Below are 16,922 nucleotides of genomic sequence, written 5' to 3' on the forward strand. Positions count from 1 at the left end.
TGATAATAGTAATAATGTTGAATATTTATTGCAGCTTTCAAAGTATTTTCTTAGCAGGGAAGCAGTATAGCCTAGTGGTTAAGAGCACAAGCTCTGAAGTCAGACTCTCTGGGGTCAAACCTTGGCTCCCCAACTTACTGTGTGTCATAAGGTAGCTTGTTTAACTTCTCTGTGCCTTAGTTTTCTCATGTATAAAATGAAGGTAATACAAATTCTTATTCACAGGGCTGTACAAGATTTAAGAAGTAAAAAAAGAGAAAAGTGTAAAAGTCTAAGTCAGATTCACACTCCTGGTAAGTCTTTGATAAATGTCAGTTGTTGTTGTTGCTATTATTATTATTAGTAGTAGTAGTAGTGTAGTTGTAACAGTAGTAAGAATTGAGGTAAATGGGCAGAGCTGGTAATCTGATCAGTTGTTGGACTCAAGGCTTGAAAATAAGGGTACGTATTTGAACAAGAAAGAGGAATTCTATGAGGCAGACAGCGAAGTGCTAAGATTTAAATTAGCCAGACAGGTGAAGTCTGCTTAAGGCCACTGCCAGGTGCTGATGTGATGGCTTCGGCCTTGATGGAAGGTTAAGATATGATAGTATTGAGGCCTCATGGAGTAAGGACTAAGCCAGTGGTTTATTGGAGCTGATTATTGAAACCAAGGGAATTGTGCAAGCTGGTTGTTAAACATGACCATTATTAAAAAATAAATTAGGCTGGCTGCAGTGGCTCACACCTGTAATCCCAGCACTTTGGGAGGCCGAGGCAGGTGGATCACCTGAGGTCAGGAGTTCGAGACCAGCCTGGCCAACATGGTGAAACCCTGTCTCCACTAAAAATCCAAAAATTAGCTGGGTGTCTTGGCAGGTGCCTGTAATCCCAGCTACTTGGGAGGCTGAGACAAGAGAATTGCTTGAACCCGGGAGGCAGAGGTTGCAGTGAGCCAAGATCATGCCACTGCACTCCAGCCTGGGTGACAAAGAGTGAAACTCCATCTCAAAAATAAATAAATAAATAGGTATAGATAAATTTAAAATTAAGTAAATTATATTGAAAATCATGGTAATAAATATTCAAAACTCATCACATCTTATTTTATGACATTTACTATCATGTGTATACTGGAGGTTATCTTCATCCATTGTATCTGTAAAGTGGAAATGCTTATAATGGTGTGCTACTGTGTATCTCTTCCTGACTCCTTGTTCACTGACATTGCATTGGTAGCTTACAATTGGCCACGGTGGGAGTATTTACACCATGGAAATTGGCAAACACTACAAACCAGGGTTTGATTTGTTTTGTAGACTTGTGAAAATATAAGGAAAATGTTAATAATACAGATTATACTTAAAAGTATGTCATGCTTGTTGCTGTGACATTGTGAAGAGCACAAAAAATGGAAGAACGATTCCTTCAGTATTTGAATAGAAGATGTTTACATCTTTGACAAACTAGTAAAGTTCTGATGTAAATCTTTGTTGCTTCATTTTGTCTTACTTGTTAATATTCATGTCTGAACTACAGTCAGTTGCTGGATTGGGATTGGCTCAGCAGCGGATGAAGTCTAGAGGTGAGTTTGAAATAGGTGAAGAAGTCTCTGCCATTGAAGGGCGGGTGGGGGGAAGCCGGAATCTCTGTCTACATGCTCCAGGCACCTAGCTGCTCTGAGGGGCAGAGAGCAGAGGTGGTGCTCCCCACCATCAGCATTTTGAGTTGGCTAGACCCTAATCCTACAAGAGCTGGCAAAACTTTGCAGAAAGAATTCCCCCAGGGGCATTGGGGAAAGTAGAGTGTTAGCAGAGGCAACATCGCGGGCTGACTCTATGGTTTACACCAGGCAGGGATGGCAGAAAGACTGGGTAAAATGGTCATGGCGGAGCAAGTGGTGGTGCACACGAAGCCTGCTTTGCAAGTCTGCTGGCCTAAGGCCTGGGTGATGTAGCGGATAATGAGAGTGCCAGGTTCACTTTTCACATTATAAGCTATGGCTCCTAACTTATCCAACTGCAAACAGCTCATATCTAGGTGTGGGGAGGCACTGCAGTGTCACCTGGGAAAGCTCAGACCAAGAAACAGAGTGGGACAAGGCTGTCGGTGTTTGGGAAGTAAGAACAGGGTTTCTCCCCAGCCCTGCCTCTCCCCTCATTTTGTTGGAAGAATGGCTTGGAAGCTTCTCCAAAACAAAGCTGTTTTTAGTTAATGTGTTGTTTCCATAAAAAAGGAGACTGTGTCGTAAATGAGTTAAGGGGAGAGAGACTCTGGCAAGGGGAAAACATCACCGGTGGCCCATATCTATTTGGGAGCTCTGTATGTAAATACCGGGGAAAAGCAAGCCCCAGGTGGAGTCAGAAGACCAGATGTGTCATGCCTGCCTCGCCACTTGGTGGTGACTTTGGGCAATCACATCCTTTTACCTGAGCCTCAGTTTCCCCACCCATAACATATGAGAGATGAATTAAATGATCTCTAGAGATACTTTCAGTGCCGGAAGTCTGCAAGTTCTTGCAAATCTCTCCATGGCTTATAGCTCTCTTTGTCATCGAGGTGCTGAACTGCTCTGTGTCGAACACCTTGCTCTTGAGGAATTTAACAGACCAGGGAGGAATGTAGAAAGAAAGACCAGAAGCAGTGCTAAGGGGTGCTGGAGGAGCCAGAAAGAGGTGTGTAGGGAGAGGTGAGAAGGGGCGTGTGGGAAGAAGTGCGCAGTGCTGGGGTATGCAGAACTCAAGTCAGGCAGGCACCTGACGCTTGGCTTCAGCTCTGTGTCAGGTGACACGGCCACCCAGATGCCCCCCACCCCAGGTGCCCTGGGCTGCTTACCCTGCAGCATTGCTGACGTGGTGTAGTAGTTGAATGGCACGTTTTTCACCAGGTATGCCTCGGGGTCAAGGCTGGCCAGCTTAGCTCCCACCAGCACCGACTTGCCAGTGCCAGCCGTGCCCACCAGCATGACAGGCCGCCGCCGCGCCATCAGCCGCTCCATGAAGTAGCACACACGGATGGTCTCACTCGTGTGCACCAAACACGCCTGGAACGGGAGCACAATAAGCCTGCCAAGGGTGGGCTCTAGGGAGAAACAGATGCACCAGCAGTGTTCCGAAGCATTTCAGAACAGGGGATTCCGTCACGATGGAGCTCCCCAAATAAGCACCGGTCAGGAGTATCTTCCCTGATGTTCACAGTGGGACCATTCTACAGACTCACTCTCTGGGCTCCCCGCAGTTAGGCAGAGAGCTTCCCCGCTCTCCTCTACCTCCCGGGCCTCTTTCTCTGTGGCCTCTCTAATGCATTTTAAAATCTTCTGCCCCTGCCATTTCCTCCTCTCTTGAGGAAATGTCCTGGCCTTTAGTAGAATCTGTGACTTCATTATACCTATCATCTCCTCTGCAAAGTCATGGAGCTGGGGATGACTAGTTCCTAGCAAGGACAAATGCTCAGATAGCCATGCGGGGCTGCTACTGGAGCCACTGCAGATCCTTGAGGGCAACTGCACGCACGTCCTCGGCTGCTCAGCTGCACTCACCTGCAAGGGCATCTCGGGGTCAAATTCGAACTGGGGGACGAGCTTGGACCAAGGCTCGAATTTCTTGGTCTCTGGGTCGATGTAATAGTCAAAGATGGTTCCTTGGGAAGGAAACTTGACTGTTTTGAACTCAGTCAGCCACCATTTGCTGAACTCGGCCCGGTAGTCCACAAGCTGCAAAAACAAAGACAGTCAGGGTACAAGGTCCTCCAGAACTCAAGAAGCCCACACAGGAGGCCACGGCGTCAGATAGAAGGTCAGGGCAGGACAATGTGCTCCTCCCTGTGTGGGCCTGCCGGCTGGACCAGCTCCTCCAGGAAGGCAGCGCTGCCCCAAGGGTCAACCCTGACCAAGCCGGACTACGCAGGGGGCATGCACAGGCATCCTTGCTTGACCATGCGGCTGAGCCAGCCTGGTCCTGCCATGTCTTACAGCCACTGAAGGGTGGAGAGGGTTGAGGGAGGGAGGTGGAAGAACACGGGGGAGAATCAAGAACTCCTGAAGAGATAGATTGGCCCCATTCTTCGGTGCCTGAGATTCTCTGCAGTTCCCAGGATGGCAGCCTAAGGTTGGAATGGAACTCTTGACACCTGGGGCACAGAGCGCTGCAGTGAGAAGAGCCTCAGAAGGGGTATGGGTGTCAGCTAGGTAACCACAGGCAAATCCTTCTTTCTATGCCTCAATCTCCTCATCTGCAAAATGAGGTTTCTGGAAAGATTTCCAAGATTCTTGCAAGAGCTAAAATCCTAGAATCTAGGAGCAGTGGGGGAGACAGAGCTGTACTGTTTTTTCTGACAGAAGGAATAGGTAGAAGCATATAATTTGCACGCATACCTATTAGATAATGGGCCCCTTACGCATGGGGCTGTATACCCAGTGTACTCAAACCATCTTATTGTGTCCAAACACACACACACACTCAGACCCAAAACATACCCATTACTACTGGCAACTCTTTGGGAGGGCAAACCCATTCTTTAAACACACTGAACTAAGAAAAATCCTAAAAGAAAAAAAAAGTCCCATATTGGTCATTTAAGGAAATATTCCTGGAGGGCAGGACAATGACAGTTTAAAGGCTGAACAGACCAGGGGGCTGGGCACATGATAACAACTATGAACCCCGAAAAAAGGGCACTCTTCATTTTGCTGTTAAGTAAATAGGATTGAATTCTTTTGCTTTAAAATGAGAGTGGAAATGGGTGGTAAGATAAGAAAAGATTTGTTTGATGTTCTCATTCTGATTTGAATTTAGATCAAGCGGATGTTATAACTTCCCAATATTGTTCTCTGGAACCAGAAGCCTAGAGGAAACCCCCATTCTTAACTCCTAGATAGTACGCTTCAAGACCTTCAACTTTCTACGAAAACCAGATTTTAGGTTTCTATGGAAACTCTGAGATGAAGGCCACCTCTAGAAGGAAGGAAGGGTGGGTCTTGTTTCCTCAGCCCCGATGATGCCTTGAGATGCCTGGCAATTTCTCAGCTAAGCCCTTGGCTGGGCCACACCGACAATGTCTCACCTTCCTGTAAGCTGGTGCTTGACCGCACCTTGTACTATAATTGGACACTGTAAAGTCAAGGTGACCTCTGCTGGGCCAGTCCAGTGGTCCTTTCTTTTTCTTTTCTTTTCTTTTTTTTTTTTTGAGACAGAGTCTCACTCTGTTGCCCAGGCTGGAGGGCAGTGGCGCGATCTCAGCTCACGGCAACCTCTGCCTCCCGGGTTCAAGCTGTTCTCTGCCTCAGCCTCCCGAGTAGCTGGGATTACAGGCACCCGCCACCATGCCCAAGCCCGGCTAATTTTTTGTATTTTTAGTAGAGATGGGGTTTCACCATATTGTCCAGGCTGGTCTTGAACTACGGACCTCATGATCCACCCGCCTTGGCCTCCCAAAGTGCTGGGATTACAGGCGTGAGCCACCGCACCCAGCCCAATGATCCTTTCTTAATTCCACTCCATGGTATCTCTTCAGCATGGTCCCTTCTGAAGTCCCCATCTCCCCTGGGCTCTGACAGTTCACTGTTTTCTCTCTGCCCTTTAACCTGGAGGACATGAGGACTTTACTGGCATACTGTGGTAGAGCTGGGAACCCAGTGTTACTTCGCTTCATTTTCACAATGCTATAGGTTATCCTGGTTACTTAAAATCACTCCCATTTTATAAAGTGGGGGTTTTATGAAACGACAGAATTGGGAGTTGAACCCAGGTTGTCAGTCGCACAATCTGGTGTTTTCTCTACCTTACATTTCTGAGAGATTGTTCTCTCTAAGGGCTGCAAGGTATTCAGCCAGGACTTTTTTTTTTTTTTTTTTTAAAGTGGGAACTTCTACTCAGGTATAGCCTCCATTTTGTATTTCTGCTTTGCTTTTATGACAGTTTTTTTCAATGTAAGCACCACTGCTGTTCCTGATGTGAATATTTTGACCAAACTCCTACCTTCCTATTGACAGCACTATTTTTGGTGTTTAGCTTTTAATGCAGGCAGTGTAGGGGTCTGCGATGTGCCCTGCTGCTAAAAGCTTTCTCCCTTGTCCTCTTCCCAGGTTGCTGGCAGGGCTGTCAATTGCTTCAAGTGCTCCAGTGCCCAGGACGCCTGGAGGGATGCTTTCTCCGGGGCTTTTAAAAGGCTTGAGGGGATTTAAATTTTTATACCCAGAGTTAGAAAAATTGATCACATATTTTCATCCTGATACCCCACTGCCTGCGCACCACCAATATTAGAGAGCAGCCCAGCAGTCGCTGTCTGACGTTTTCCCAGCCCACAGGTCAGAGACTGCATTTGACGGGGAGCAATTAAACCTATGCATTCGGGATCTCTGTGCAGTTCAGCCAGGTCTCAATCATCTTGCTGAAATCTTTGCCTCCTTGCCTCAAAGGGGAAATGTAAAGCTGTCAAAGGAGTAGTCCACAGAGAAGCTCCAAAGACTACAGAACAGACAGCAGAAAATTCTCAGATGTCAAACTCCTGGTTCATGTATCCTCCTGTCCTTGGAGATTTCCCTTTCTGCCTCCAGGGCATCTGTCTCTGGGGAGGGCAGTAGAGAAAGGTGCACTTTCTGAGAGCCTGCGAGAGCTGCTTTCTGAATTTTGAGCACCAAAGAACACATCAGGGAGTGATGGTTGGTAGGACGGATGTTAACAGCCAGGGCTCTTGAGAATGAAAAAGAAGTTAATTGCGAATTCTTTTTTGTCCAAGTTCACTTTCATTTTGGATTTCTAGAACATGGTTTTGCCTTGGGAGGCTGAAACTTTCTACCTTCCTTTGAAAGAGAGTCACAATCAATCCAGACTGAAAAGAGTAAATGATAACTTTCCAACAATTACAGCTTGGTCTGATCCCCTGTTGCAAGAGAGACACCAGATACGTGCTATAGAACTGAATATTTTTACTAGAAGAATATGAATAATAAGCACCCATGGGTTGTGCTAAGTACCTTGCATGTATTCATGCTGAGTGATTAGAACATTATGCATTCACTTAGTCCTCGCCACCCTCCTAGGAGCTGGGTACCCCTATGATCATTCTTTGTGCACATGGGGAGAGTAAGGTAGAGAGAGGTTAAGTTACTTTCCTAAGGTTCCCCAGATAATAGTGGCAGAGCTACAATTCAAATCCACAGTTCATGTTCTTTTTTATTTTTATTTTTGCTTTTCTCAGCTATTTTTAAAAATCACTTTATTGTGGTATGACTGATATACAAAAAGCTGTACATACTTAATGCATATGATGTGATGAGTTTGGAAAAAAGTATACACTTGTGAAACCATCACCACAATCTATGCATAAACCTACATATCACCTTCAAAGTTCCCTTCCACGCTCTTATTTATCATTGTTATTATTATTGTTATTGTTGTTTTGTGCTAAGAACATTTGATGTAAGATTTATCTTCCCTCTTAGCAATTTTTTTTAAGAAAAAGGAAATCTTTCCATTTGCAACAACGTGATGAACCTGGAGATTGTTATGCTAGGTGAAATAAGCCAGGCACAGAAGAACAAATCTGACATGATATCACTTACATGATACAGCTAAAATAGTCAATTCACAGAAGCAGAGAGAGGAATTGAGGTTGCCAGTGGCTGGGGGAGGGAGCAATGGAAGGTATAGGTCAAAGGGTACAAAATTTTGGTTATAAAAATGATTAAGTTCAAGATGAATAAATCTCCTGTACAGGAAAGTTCCTATAGTAACAATACTGTATTGTATACTTAAAATTTGCTAACAGAGTCCATGTTCTTAACTGTCATACAATAATGCCTAATAGCTAGAGTCAGTTATAAGAGACTGGTTTGCATAATATTGAATATTTTTCTTTCTAGATAAAATATCTTTTATTTGGAGAAAAATAAGTAAAGAAAAATGCTGGGAATACAAGAAGGGTTGGGGGACAGGATCCAAGGATATTCCAAGCCACATATCCCTTCTTCCAATCAACATGAGACTATAGCAGTCAACACTATAAGATAAATTCCACTTTGGTTTTCCAATCCTAGATGCTAATTAGACTTTTGTCCAGCCTTCTCTGGACAGCTTTGAGTTTCGCGGGTATGGAGATATGATGGTTAACTCTGGCCTGGTAGGTAGTGGTACATCCTTGTTCTAGAGGTTTTTAAGAAAACTGAAGGGTTTCCTTCCACTCAAGCTTCCAGAGCACAGCCTCCTTCCACCCCTCTCTCCACAAACACACCACCTGGCAAAGTAGTGCATATATACCAGCAGTTGTTCAAACTCAAACACTGTATAAGTTCCCAAGAAATCAAAGATATGTTCAGTAGCTCAAAAAGGAAAAGCTCCAAACACACCATGACCTCATGTATCTCACCCTATGAGGTCTTGCTAGGACAACTGATGTCTTTAGCAGAGTAATAGGTAGATGACTAAATAGTTTGCTGCTTTCAAGTCCATTCTGACATTTAGCTGTCCTGTCTTCCAAATCTTTGCTAAAGGATCAGTTTTTGCTGCTACAGACTTCAGTGTGGTTGTTGAACTCAACATATCTCCTTACCTGATCTTGGACCATTGCTCCGCCGAAAGCCCAGATGGCAGCAAACACAAAATAATGCTCATAAATTTCCTTAGGGCAGTCTGCAGGGATGTCCTCCGTGGTCAGGAGACATTCCAGAAGGTGACACACCATCTGAACCATGCTCTGCTCTGGGATGGGAATGATCTTCTTAAACCTGCAAAGAGAGACCCGAGGGGATCTGAAACACAGAGGATATTCCATTCTGGTGGTGCTGTTGGACAGCTATGGAACCACTCGGTTTCAGCGGACTCATGGTCCGTCAAGTTCTTTGGGATTACAGATAACCAGAGCGCCACTTAAGCCTTTATTCTCATCAGCTGTTCTCGCACCAGCTTCCTTTGTAAGGAAGTAAGGGCCCAGAGCTCTCCTGAGGACTTTCTCATCTCCTTTCCTCTGACACCCTCCCCCTCCCACTTCTTCTTCCCGCTTCTCTTTCTGTTGATGATCCCCTCTCAGTACCTGGGGAACACAGGTGGCTGCAACAAGTAACTTTTTCGCTCATTTCACACTTTCTGCAATTGTCAAAAAGCACCTCAATGGTAATCCCAGCACTTTGGGAGGCTGAGGAGGGAGGATCACGAGGTCAGGAGATTGAGACCATTCTGGCTAACATGGTGAAACCCCGTCTCTACTAAAAATACAAAAAATTAGCCGGGCGTGGTGGCGGGCACCTGTACTCCCAGCTACTTGGGAGGCTGAGGCAGAAGAATGGCGTGAACCTGGGAGGCGGAGCTTGCAGTGAGCTAAGATCGGGCCACTGCATTCCAGCCTGGGTTACAGAGTGGGACTCCATCTCAAAAAAAAAAAAAAAAAACAAACGCACCTAAAGAGGCAATTTGGGTGCAATTCTGAGGCTTGCCCTTTTACCTCTTCACCTCAGAGGTTTCCTTCCATTGAAAACACCAAAAACACTTTTTCTGGGGCCAGGATCTTATCTGGGAAGTAGAGTGGACCAGGACAGATGGTTATTTTATACAATCATGATGAACTGAATGGAGTTCTTCAACTGAAAATACACCTCTGTAACTCTGCCCTGGCCTGGTGTTTGCACTTTTAATATTGGCTTTAGAGGCCTTAATTGAAAGGCAGATATCAAGAGATGCACAAAAGACATCCTATGCCCCATGCAGCAGGAGCATGCACAAGCTCACACACACATACTTTTCTTCCCATAGGTATCCTCATCACACCACATGTATATGCAGAGCACACCACATACCCACACACTCAGCCCACATCGCCACCTCCCACAGGATGAAGTGTTCATAGGCAGCTTGGAGGCAGAGTCCGTTTTCATAACAAATACAGCACTGTCAATGGACATCTTAACAGTCATTTCCCAGCACTGAACCTGAGAGCTGCACAGCACACCATTCACTTTTTAGCATTTGTGCTGGTTTTGAATCTAATTGCAATTCTTACAACAAATGCTATGACAGTTTTAGAGTCTAGTAATCTAGGTATTACTTCCATGAGTGACGGGAAGACTGATTCCTCGATGGGTGTTCCCTCATTTGTTTGATGTGTATTTGTAACAGATAGATATAACACAACTCTCTTGGGCTCAGTGCTGGATATGCCACCAAGAGGATAGGTGCCAACTGCCCTTCCATTCCAAACAGAGATTCTAGACAACTTAGGTGGGACTCGCAGAGGGTTTTGCAACCCTGGCTTCTCACCCTCTCAAGAGTACAGAGGACAAAGTGGAGATGCTGGAAGGCCTGGAAATTAGCAATCAGAGAACTAGAGAGAGCTCTGGGTAGGCAATGAGTGTCCCCTCCTGCACAGGGAAGGTAGCTGCTTTCCCCTAATAGCCAGGGAAAAGGGCTTCAGTAGGGTTACTCCGAGTTGGTGAAGGACTCTTGCCTGGAAAACCCCCGAGACTTGCTGATCTCCCAGTGGAGAGTGGGGAGGTACCTTGCAGGGGCAGCCTGTGCTCCAGTTTGTCAAAGCAGAGAAGGGGCAAGCATCTCCTGGAATCCAGGTGTGGGCTGTGTGCAGCAGGGGTTGTCTGAGTGCTTGGCTAAGGGATAAGGTGAGGCAGATGGGGTTTGTGTGGGAGCGGGACCTGACCAGCTAGAGAAGCAGTTTCTTTCTTCCAGAATAACAGATGAAAGATTTCCAGTGATGGGGAGGAGCCAAGGAGCTCCCAAAAACTATCAAAGAGAAGAAGTCGGATTTCCCCTCTTCTCTCCACCTCCCTTTTACAGCGATGGGTCAGAAGTCATAGCCAGGGAGTAGGTCACTGGCAGATAAAGGAGAGAAGTCAAAAACACGCCCCTTTCCCATTGCAGTCCTGAGCTGAGGCAGATGGGGCAGAAGCCTCCATTATGAATGGAGTTTGTTTCTTTATATTTTCAATGGACTAACACACACGTGTATGTATGACTGTGTGACTAGAAGTGATCAGATGCCTTTTTATTACAGAAAAGTCATAGACCTTGACCTAGATCTCATGCAGGGTCAGGAGAAGAACTAGTCACATACAATGGTTTTAAAGGAACAGTAGGAAATAAAATAAAGCTGCTTTATAATTACCCCTTATGGGCCTGCTTATTCAATAAAAAATTATTATCTGTTGACATGACACGGCTTTGTAGTGACAGGGCCACATGAAGCTGGCATTACAACACTGTGACTGTATAAAATAGAAGGAAGGCTTTAAAGCAAGTGCCTGTTACTAACTGGCTATGATGCCAGGGGAGCATCGCGGAGCTGCAGCTCCCTCATCGGCAGGATGGCTGTGAGAATGAAAAGACATCTGCCGGGCGCGGTGGCTTATGCCTGTAATCCCAGCACTTTGGGAGGCCGAGGCAGGCAGATCACGAGGTCAAGAGATTGAGACCATCCTGGCAAACATGGTGAAACTCCGTTTCTACTAAAAATATAAAAATTAGCTGGGTGTAGTGGCACGCACTTGTAGTCCCAGATACTCGGGAGGCTGAGGCAGGAGAATCTCTTGAACCTGGGAGGCAGAGGTTGCAGTGAGCCAAGATCGCGCCACTGCACTCCAGCCTGGGCTACAGAGCGAGACTCCGTCTCAAAAAAACAAAACAAAACAAAAAAAACCCACCAACAACAAAAGACATTACACCCAGAGCGAGCACCCATAATTGAGAGTTCGGGGGAGAGTTGCCTCTGGATAGACTTAATACAGTCAGAATATTCAAAGCTGTTTCAAAGGCTTGTGCATGCACCGGCACACATGCACAAACAAAGACACATGAGCTTGCCATCTCTTGTTCTAAATGCCCAGAGTGAGAAATAGCAGACTTTTAGTTAAAGGATATATGGGACAAGTGTCTCAGGAAAATCCTAAAGAACAGGGATGCAAAGGAAAAGAAATTATTTTATCAAAAAGATACCTGCACTCTTATGTTTATTGCAGCACTATTCACAATAGCGAAGTCATGGAATCAACCTGAGTTTCCATCAATGGATGATTGAATTTAAAAGGTGGTGTAGGCGGGCGCAGTGGCTTATACCTATAATTTCAGCACTTTGGGACACTGAGGCAGGCGGATCACCTGAGGTCAGGAGTTTGAGACCAGCCTGGTCAACATGGCAAAACCCTGTCTCTACTAAAAATACAAAAATTAGGCTGGGTGCGGTGGCTCACGCCTGTAATCCCAGCACTTTGGGAGGCCGAGGCGGCCACATCACAAGGTCAAGAGATCAAGATCATCCTGGCCAACATGGTGAAACCCCATCTCTACTAAAAATACAAAAAATTAGCTGGGCATGGTGGCACGTGCCTGTAGTCCCAGCTACTTGGCAGGCTGAGGCAGGAGAATCGCTTGAACCCAGGAGGCAGAGGTTGCAGTGAGCTGAGATCACGCCATTGCACTCCAGCCTGGGCTACAGAGCGAGACTCTGACAAAAAAAAAAAAAAAAAAAAAAAAATTAGGTGGGCATGGTAATGCACACTTGTAACCCCAGCTACTCAGAAGGCTGAGGCAGGAGAATCACTTGAACCCAGGAGGTGGAGGTTGCAGTGAGCCAAGATCGCACCACTGCACTCCAGCCTGGGTGACAGAGCGAGACAACAACTCAAAAAAAAAAAAAAAAAAAAAAGTGGTGTGTATATATACCTATGTATATCACATGGAATACTACTTAGTTATAAAAAAGAATGAAATCATGTCTTTTGCAGCAACATGCATGGAACTGGAGTCCATTATCCTTAGCAAAATGACCGCAAAACGGATAGTCAAAAACTGCATGTTCTCACTTATAAGTGGGAGCTAAACAGTAGGCATATATGGAAATATAGAGTGAAATAATAAACACCAGAGACTCCAAAAGGTGGGAGGGTGGCAGGGGGTCGAGGGTTGAAATACCCCCATTGGATACAATGTATGCTATTCAGGTGGTGGCTACACTAAAGGGCCAGACTTCACCACTATGCCATATATCCCTGTAACACAACTGCACTTCCATCCCTAAATCTATACAAATAAAACTTTAAAAAACATTTTAAAACTCAAAAAAAAAAAAAAAAGAACAGGGATAGACTATTTTCCTAAAACCTTACCCTTCTCTGGTTTTCTAACTCTTGGCTGCCCTAGTCCATCTGTGATATTAACTACTGTTTTCCACTTCCAGACTTTTTTAGCTACACGGGCTGCTTTAGCCCATTACATCCGAAGGCCACAGAGCCCATGGGTCACCCACGGACTGAAAGCCTTTCAAAGGCTTATACAAATGTTGAGTTGGAATAATAATTATTGACCCTGAAATAGAAAAACTATGAAATCGAAAGTAATGTTTCATTAAACAACGAAAATAGACCACAATGTCACCTACTTGACTGCAACTCAATTTTTAGGTATACAAAATTCACTTTGAACGTGAGTGGATTTTTCAGGGTGTGGGGCGGGGCATGTGGAATGAGAGCACCTGGAGCCCTATTGCAGTATCGTTTCCTGCAGTCTGAAGTGCTCCCTTCCCCTTGGCCTCCATGCTTGCAAACCATTGGAGGCACAATCATATCCCATGCTTGACAAGCCAAGGAAGAAAGAGGCAGGGATCAACTTCAATGATGAACTTTAGTTTCCGGGAAACATAATCCTGACCCTAAATTGTGGCATCTTCATGGGGCTCTGAGTCACATCGCCTTCACAGCACCAGCCTCAGGGGCCCATTCTTGCCTCCACTACAGGGATGGGTGTCAGATTCACAGAATGATGCATCAAATGGCAACAACGACCATAAAAAGAGTGTAAAACAAAAGCAGGTTCCAAACATGGGCAGCTCCCTGTGCTGACACAGATAGTATTCTTGCTGTAGTAAGTATCCTCTTGGTCAAGAGTGATTAACCTCTTGCTTAGTGATAAGTGGTCAGGGCTTGTTGCTCTTACTTTTACAAACCTATAAGAGGAAAAGTAAACTCACGATATCCAGCAGGGCAGGACTGTCAGATGGTACATTATACCCACATTATCTGGGCCGTGAACACACACAGCCAGGGACAGGGAGTGGGTCCCACAGGTCACCAATAAGTGCCATTTTCACCCCTAGGTCTGTTGATCTGGCCTGTGGATTACTTATTACAAATGCAGAGCTGCTTGCCCTGTACACAGAAGGATCTGAGTGTCTGGATTGTAATCTGATACTACAACCCGCAGCCTCCTTCAGATACATCCACGTGGCACTCACGAAAGGGACTTTCAATCTTCCTCCTCTTCGCTCACTTCACTTCATGCCTGAGCTGACAACAGGCATCCCATGGCCATCCTAATGTGTGTCCCCTCTGCCATCTGCCATGCCTGGAGGAGATCGCTCTGGGAACATCTGACTTTGGGACAGGACAGAACATCAGCAGGACACCAGGTGTGAACACATGGGCTTTTTATTGCTGCTTTAACTCTCTATCTTCCTTATTTCTTGGCCTACCTGGTTCTGAGTGTGTCTAGGCAGGTTGGAAGATACTTGTCAAACAAAATGGTTAAGTTGGCTCTCTCTGTCTGGATTTCCCTCTTGTCAATCCAGCTGCTCACTGGAGGGTTCCATCCCAAGTCTGCCGGGTTGATGTACAAGATCCCTGTGAGCACAGAGAATACAGTTTAGTGAATATTCCATATACATCATTATATTTTTCACCCCAGGGAGTTATTTTCTGTGTTTGGAAAATTTACAGAAGACTGGACTGAAAAGAAAAGGAGATTTGGCCGAGATGTGAGAGGGTAAATGGGTTTGCTATTGAGGACCAACTCCAGCGGACTCATGATAGATGGATGGGGAGCAGCTTTGAGAATCCCAAGGCCACGTCCAGGCTCAGGAAGAAAGAAGGCTGTGACAGATTAGCAATACTTGTCATGGGAATGTGGGGGTATGTAGTGGGTTGATTGGTGGTCCCCCAAAAGTCAAGGCCATGTCCTCACCCCTGGAACCTGCCAATGTGATCTTATTTAGAAAAAGGGTCTTTGCAGGCTGGGCGCAGTGGCTCACGCCTGTAATCCCAGCACTTTGGGAGGCTGAGGCGGACAGATCACCTGAGGTCAGGAGTTCAAGATCAATCTGGCCAATATGGTGAAACCCCATTTCTACTAAAAATACAAAAATTAACCGGGCATGGTGGCACACACCTGTAATCCCAGCTACTCAGGAGGCTGAGGCAGAAGAATAGCTTGAACCTGGGAGGCAGAGGTTGCAGTGAGCCAAGATCGTGCCACTGTACTCCAGCCTGGGCAACAGAGAGAGACTCCGTCTCAAAAAAAGAAAAAGAAAAGAAAAGAAAAAAGAAAAAGAGTCTTTGCAGATGCAATTAAGTTAAAGATGTTGAGATGAGACTATCCTGGGTTATCTGGGTGGAACATTTATAAGTGTCCTAATAAGAGACAGAGGGGAGAGACACACACAGAAGAGAAGGCCACGGGAAGGAGCCAGAGACTGGCATTATGGACCCACAAGCCAAGGAACACCCAAGCTGGGAGATTCAAGAAAAGATTCTCCCCTAAAGCCTTTAGAAGAAGCACAGCCCTGACCTTGATTTTGGATGTCCGACTTCCAGAAACGTGAGAAAATACATTTCTGTTGTTTTAACAGCCCCAAGTTTGTGGAAATTCGTTACTCTTGTGAGAGCATCCCTAGGACGGCAGAGACAACTCTCCTGGCCTGTGTGCACCAATTTTAGCAGAGGTTCTTGAAAGGGAACGTAATATTATGGTAGAGGCCAAACAAGATCTCTTTTTAAATTATTTATTTTTACTATTTATTTCCTTTTTATTATTAATATTATTTTTTAACAGCTTTATTGGAGTATAATTGATATATAAAAAGCTGTACATATTTAATGTATACTATTTGGTGAATTTGGACATATGCATACACCAGTGAAACCATTATCACAATCAAGGTAATAAACATCCATCACCTCCAAAAGTGTGTGTGTGTGTGCGTGTGTTAAGAACACTTAACATGAGATCTATCCTCTTAACAATTGTTTGTGTTTGTTTTTGTAGTAATGGGGTTTTGGTATGTTGCCTAGGCTGGTATCAATCTCCTGGGCTCAAGCTCTCTGCCCAACCCAGCCTCCTAAAGTGCTGGGATGATAGGTGTGAGCCACTGAGCCCGGCCCAACAATTTTTTTAAGTGCACACTACAGTATGGCTAACTATAGGCACTGTGTTGTACAGCAGGTCTCTAGAACTTACTCATCCTGCAGAAGTGAAATTTTGTACCCATTGACCAACATCTGCCCCTGCCCCCCAACCCTCACCTTTGGCAACTGACATTCTACTCCCTGCTTCTTTAAGTTTGATTTTGCCACACAATTTTTAAAAAAATCTTCCAGTCTCTGTTAATAAATTTGTTCAGTGGAGACAGAGGAAACTTAAGGGATAGAGTTGCAATTTTGCACCAGGAGTTAGTGATAAACAGTGATATTTGGTCATCTCCATTGACGTGGAGGCTAGAACTGGCCTAAAAGTAGCCTAAGTTAGACACTTCTGTGCAGAGGATAGTTGTGCAGCTCAAAAGCCATTTCCCTTCTTATTACCACAACATTTCCAAATTCACAAAACTGCACCTGAGGCTTCTGGCTCCCATGTGGAGATTCCTTCTGAGCCAGCAAAACTACGTGTGAAGCCAGAGGTACCTCCCTAAGTGGAGTAGCTTTGTGGTTCTTCCATTCTTGGGCCGTACCTGCTCTAGAGACAGTTGCTGGAGTGGCTGTGCGCAGGTGGCTGATCTCAAAGAGGAGCTTCATGGTGGGGTTCAGAGGAATCCTCTCATTGCTGGCCAATGTCAGCACCTGGAGACAACAGGAAGGGCATGCCAGTGAGGAAGGAGGGAGGTGCCTTGCCAGTCTGTGGGGATTTGGCTGATTATTATTGGTTTGGTTGGGATTATGGAGAATTATTTCCTTCATATGG

General features: G+C 45.4%; 1 protein-coding gene across 3 annotated transcripts in view; it reads right to left on the reverse strand.

The window, feature by feature from the left end:
* Positions 1 to 16,922, reverse strand: part of DNAH9 (dynein axonemal heavy chain 9) — a 377,141-nt gene that overhangs the window by 200,537 nt on the left and 159,682 nt on the right. For all 3 annotated transcript variants that reach the window (XM_063799007.1, XM_016932363.4, XM_063799008.1), the window contains 5 exons: positions 16,693 to 16,801; positions 14,443 to 14,590; positions 8,527 to 8,701; positions 3,518 to 3,691; positions 2,815 to 3,022 (listed from right to left, as the gene is read on the reverse strand). In XM_063799007.1, the coding sequence (XP_063655077.1) occupies positions 2,815 to 3,022; positions 3,518 to 3,691; positions 8,527 to 8,701; positions 14,443 to 14,590; positions 16,693 to 16,801 (814 nt within the window). The remainder of the gene's footprint in view (positions 1 to 2,814; positions 3,023 to 3,517; positions 3,692 to 8,526; positions 8,702 to 14,442; positions 14,591 to 16,692; positions 16,802 to 16,922) is intronic.

The sequence above is a fragment of the Pan troglodytes genome, chromosome 19, assembly GCF_028858775.2.
Source record: "Pan troglodytes isolate AG18354 chromosome 19, NHGRI_mPanTro3-v2.0_pri, whole genome shotgun sequence".
Taxonomy (NCBI): domain Eukaryota; kingdom Metazoa; phylum Chordata; class Mammalia; order Primates; family Hominidae; genus Pan; species Pan troglodytes.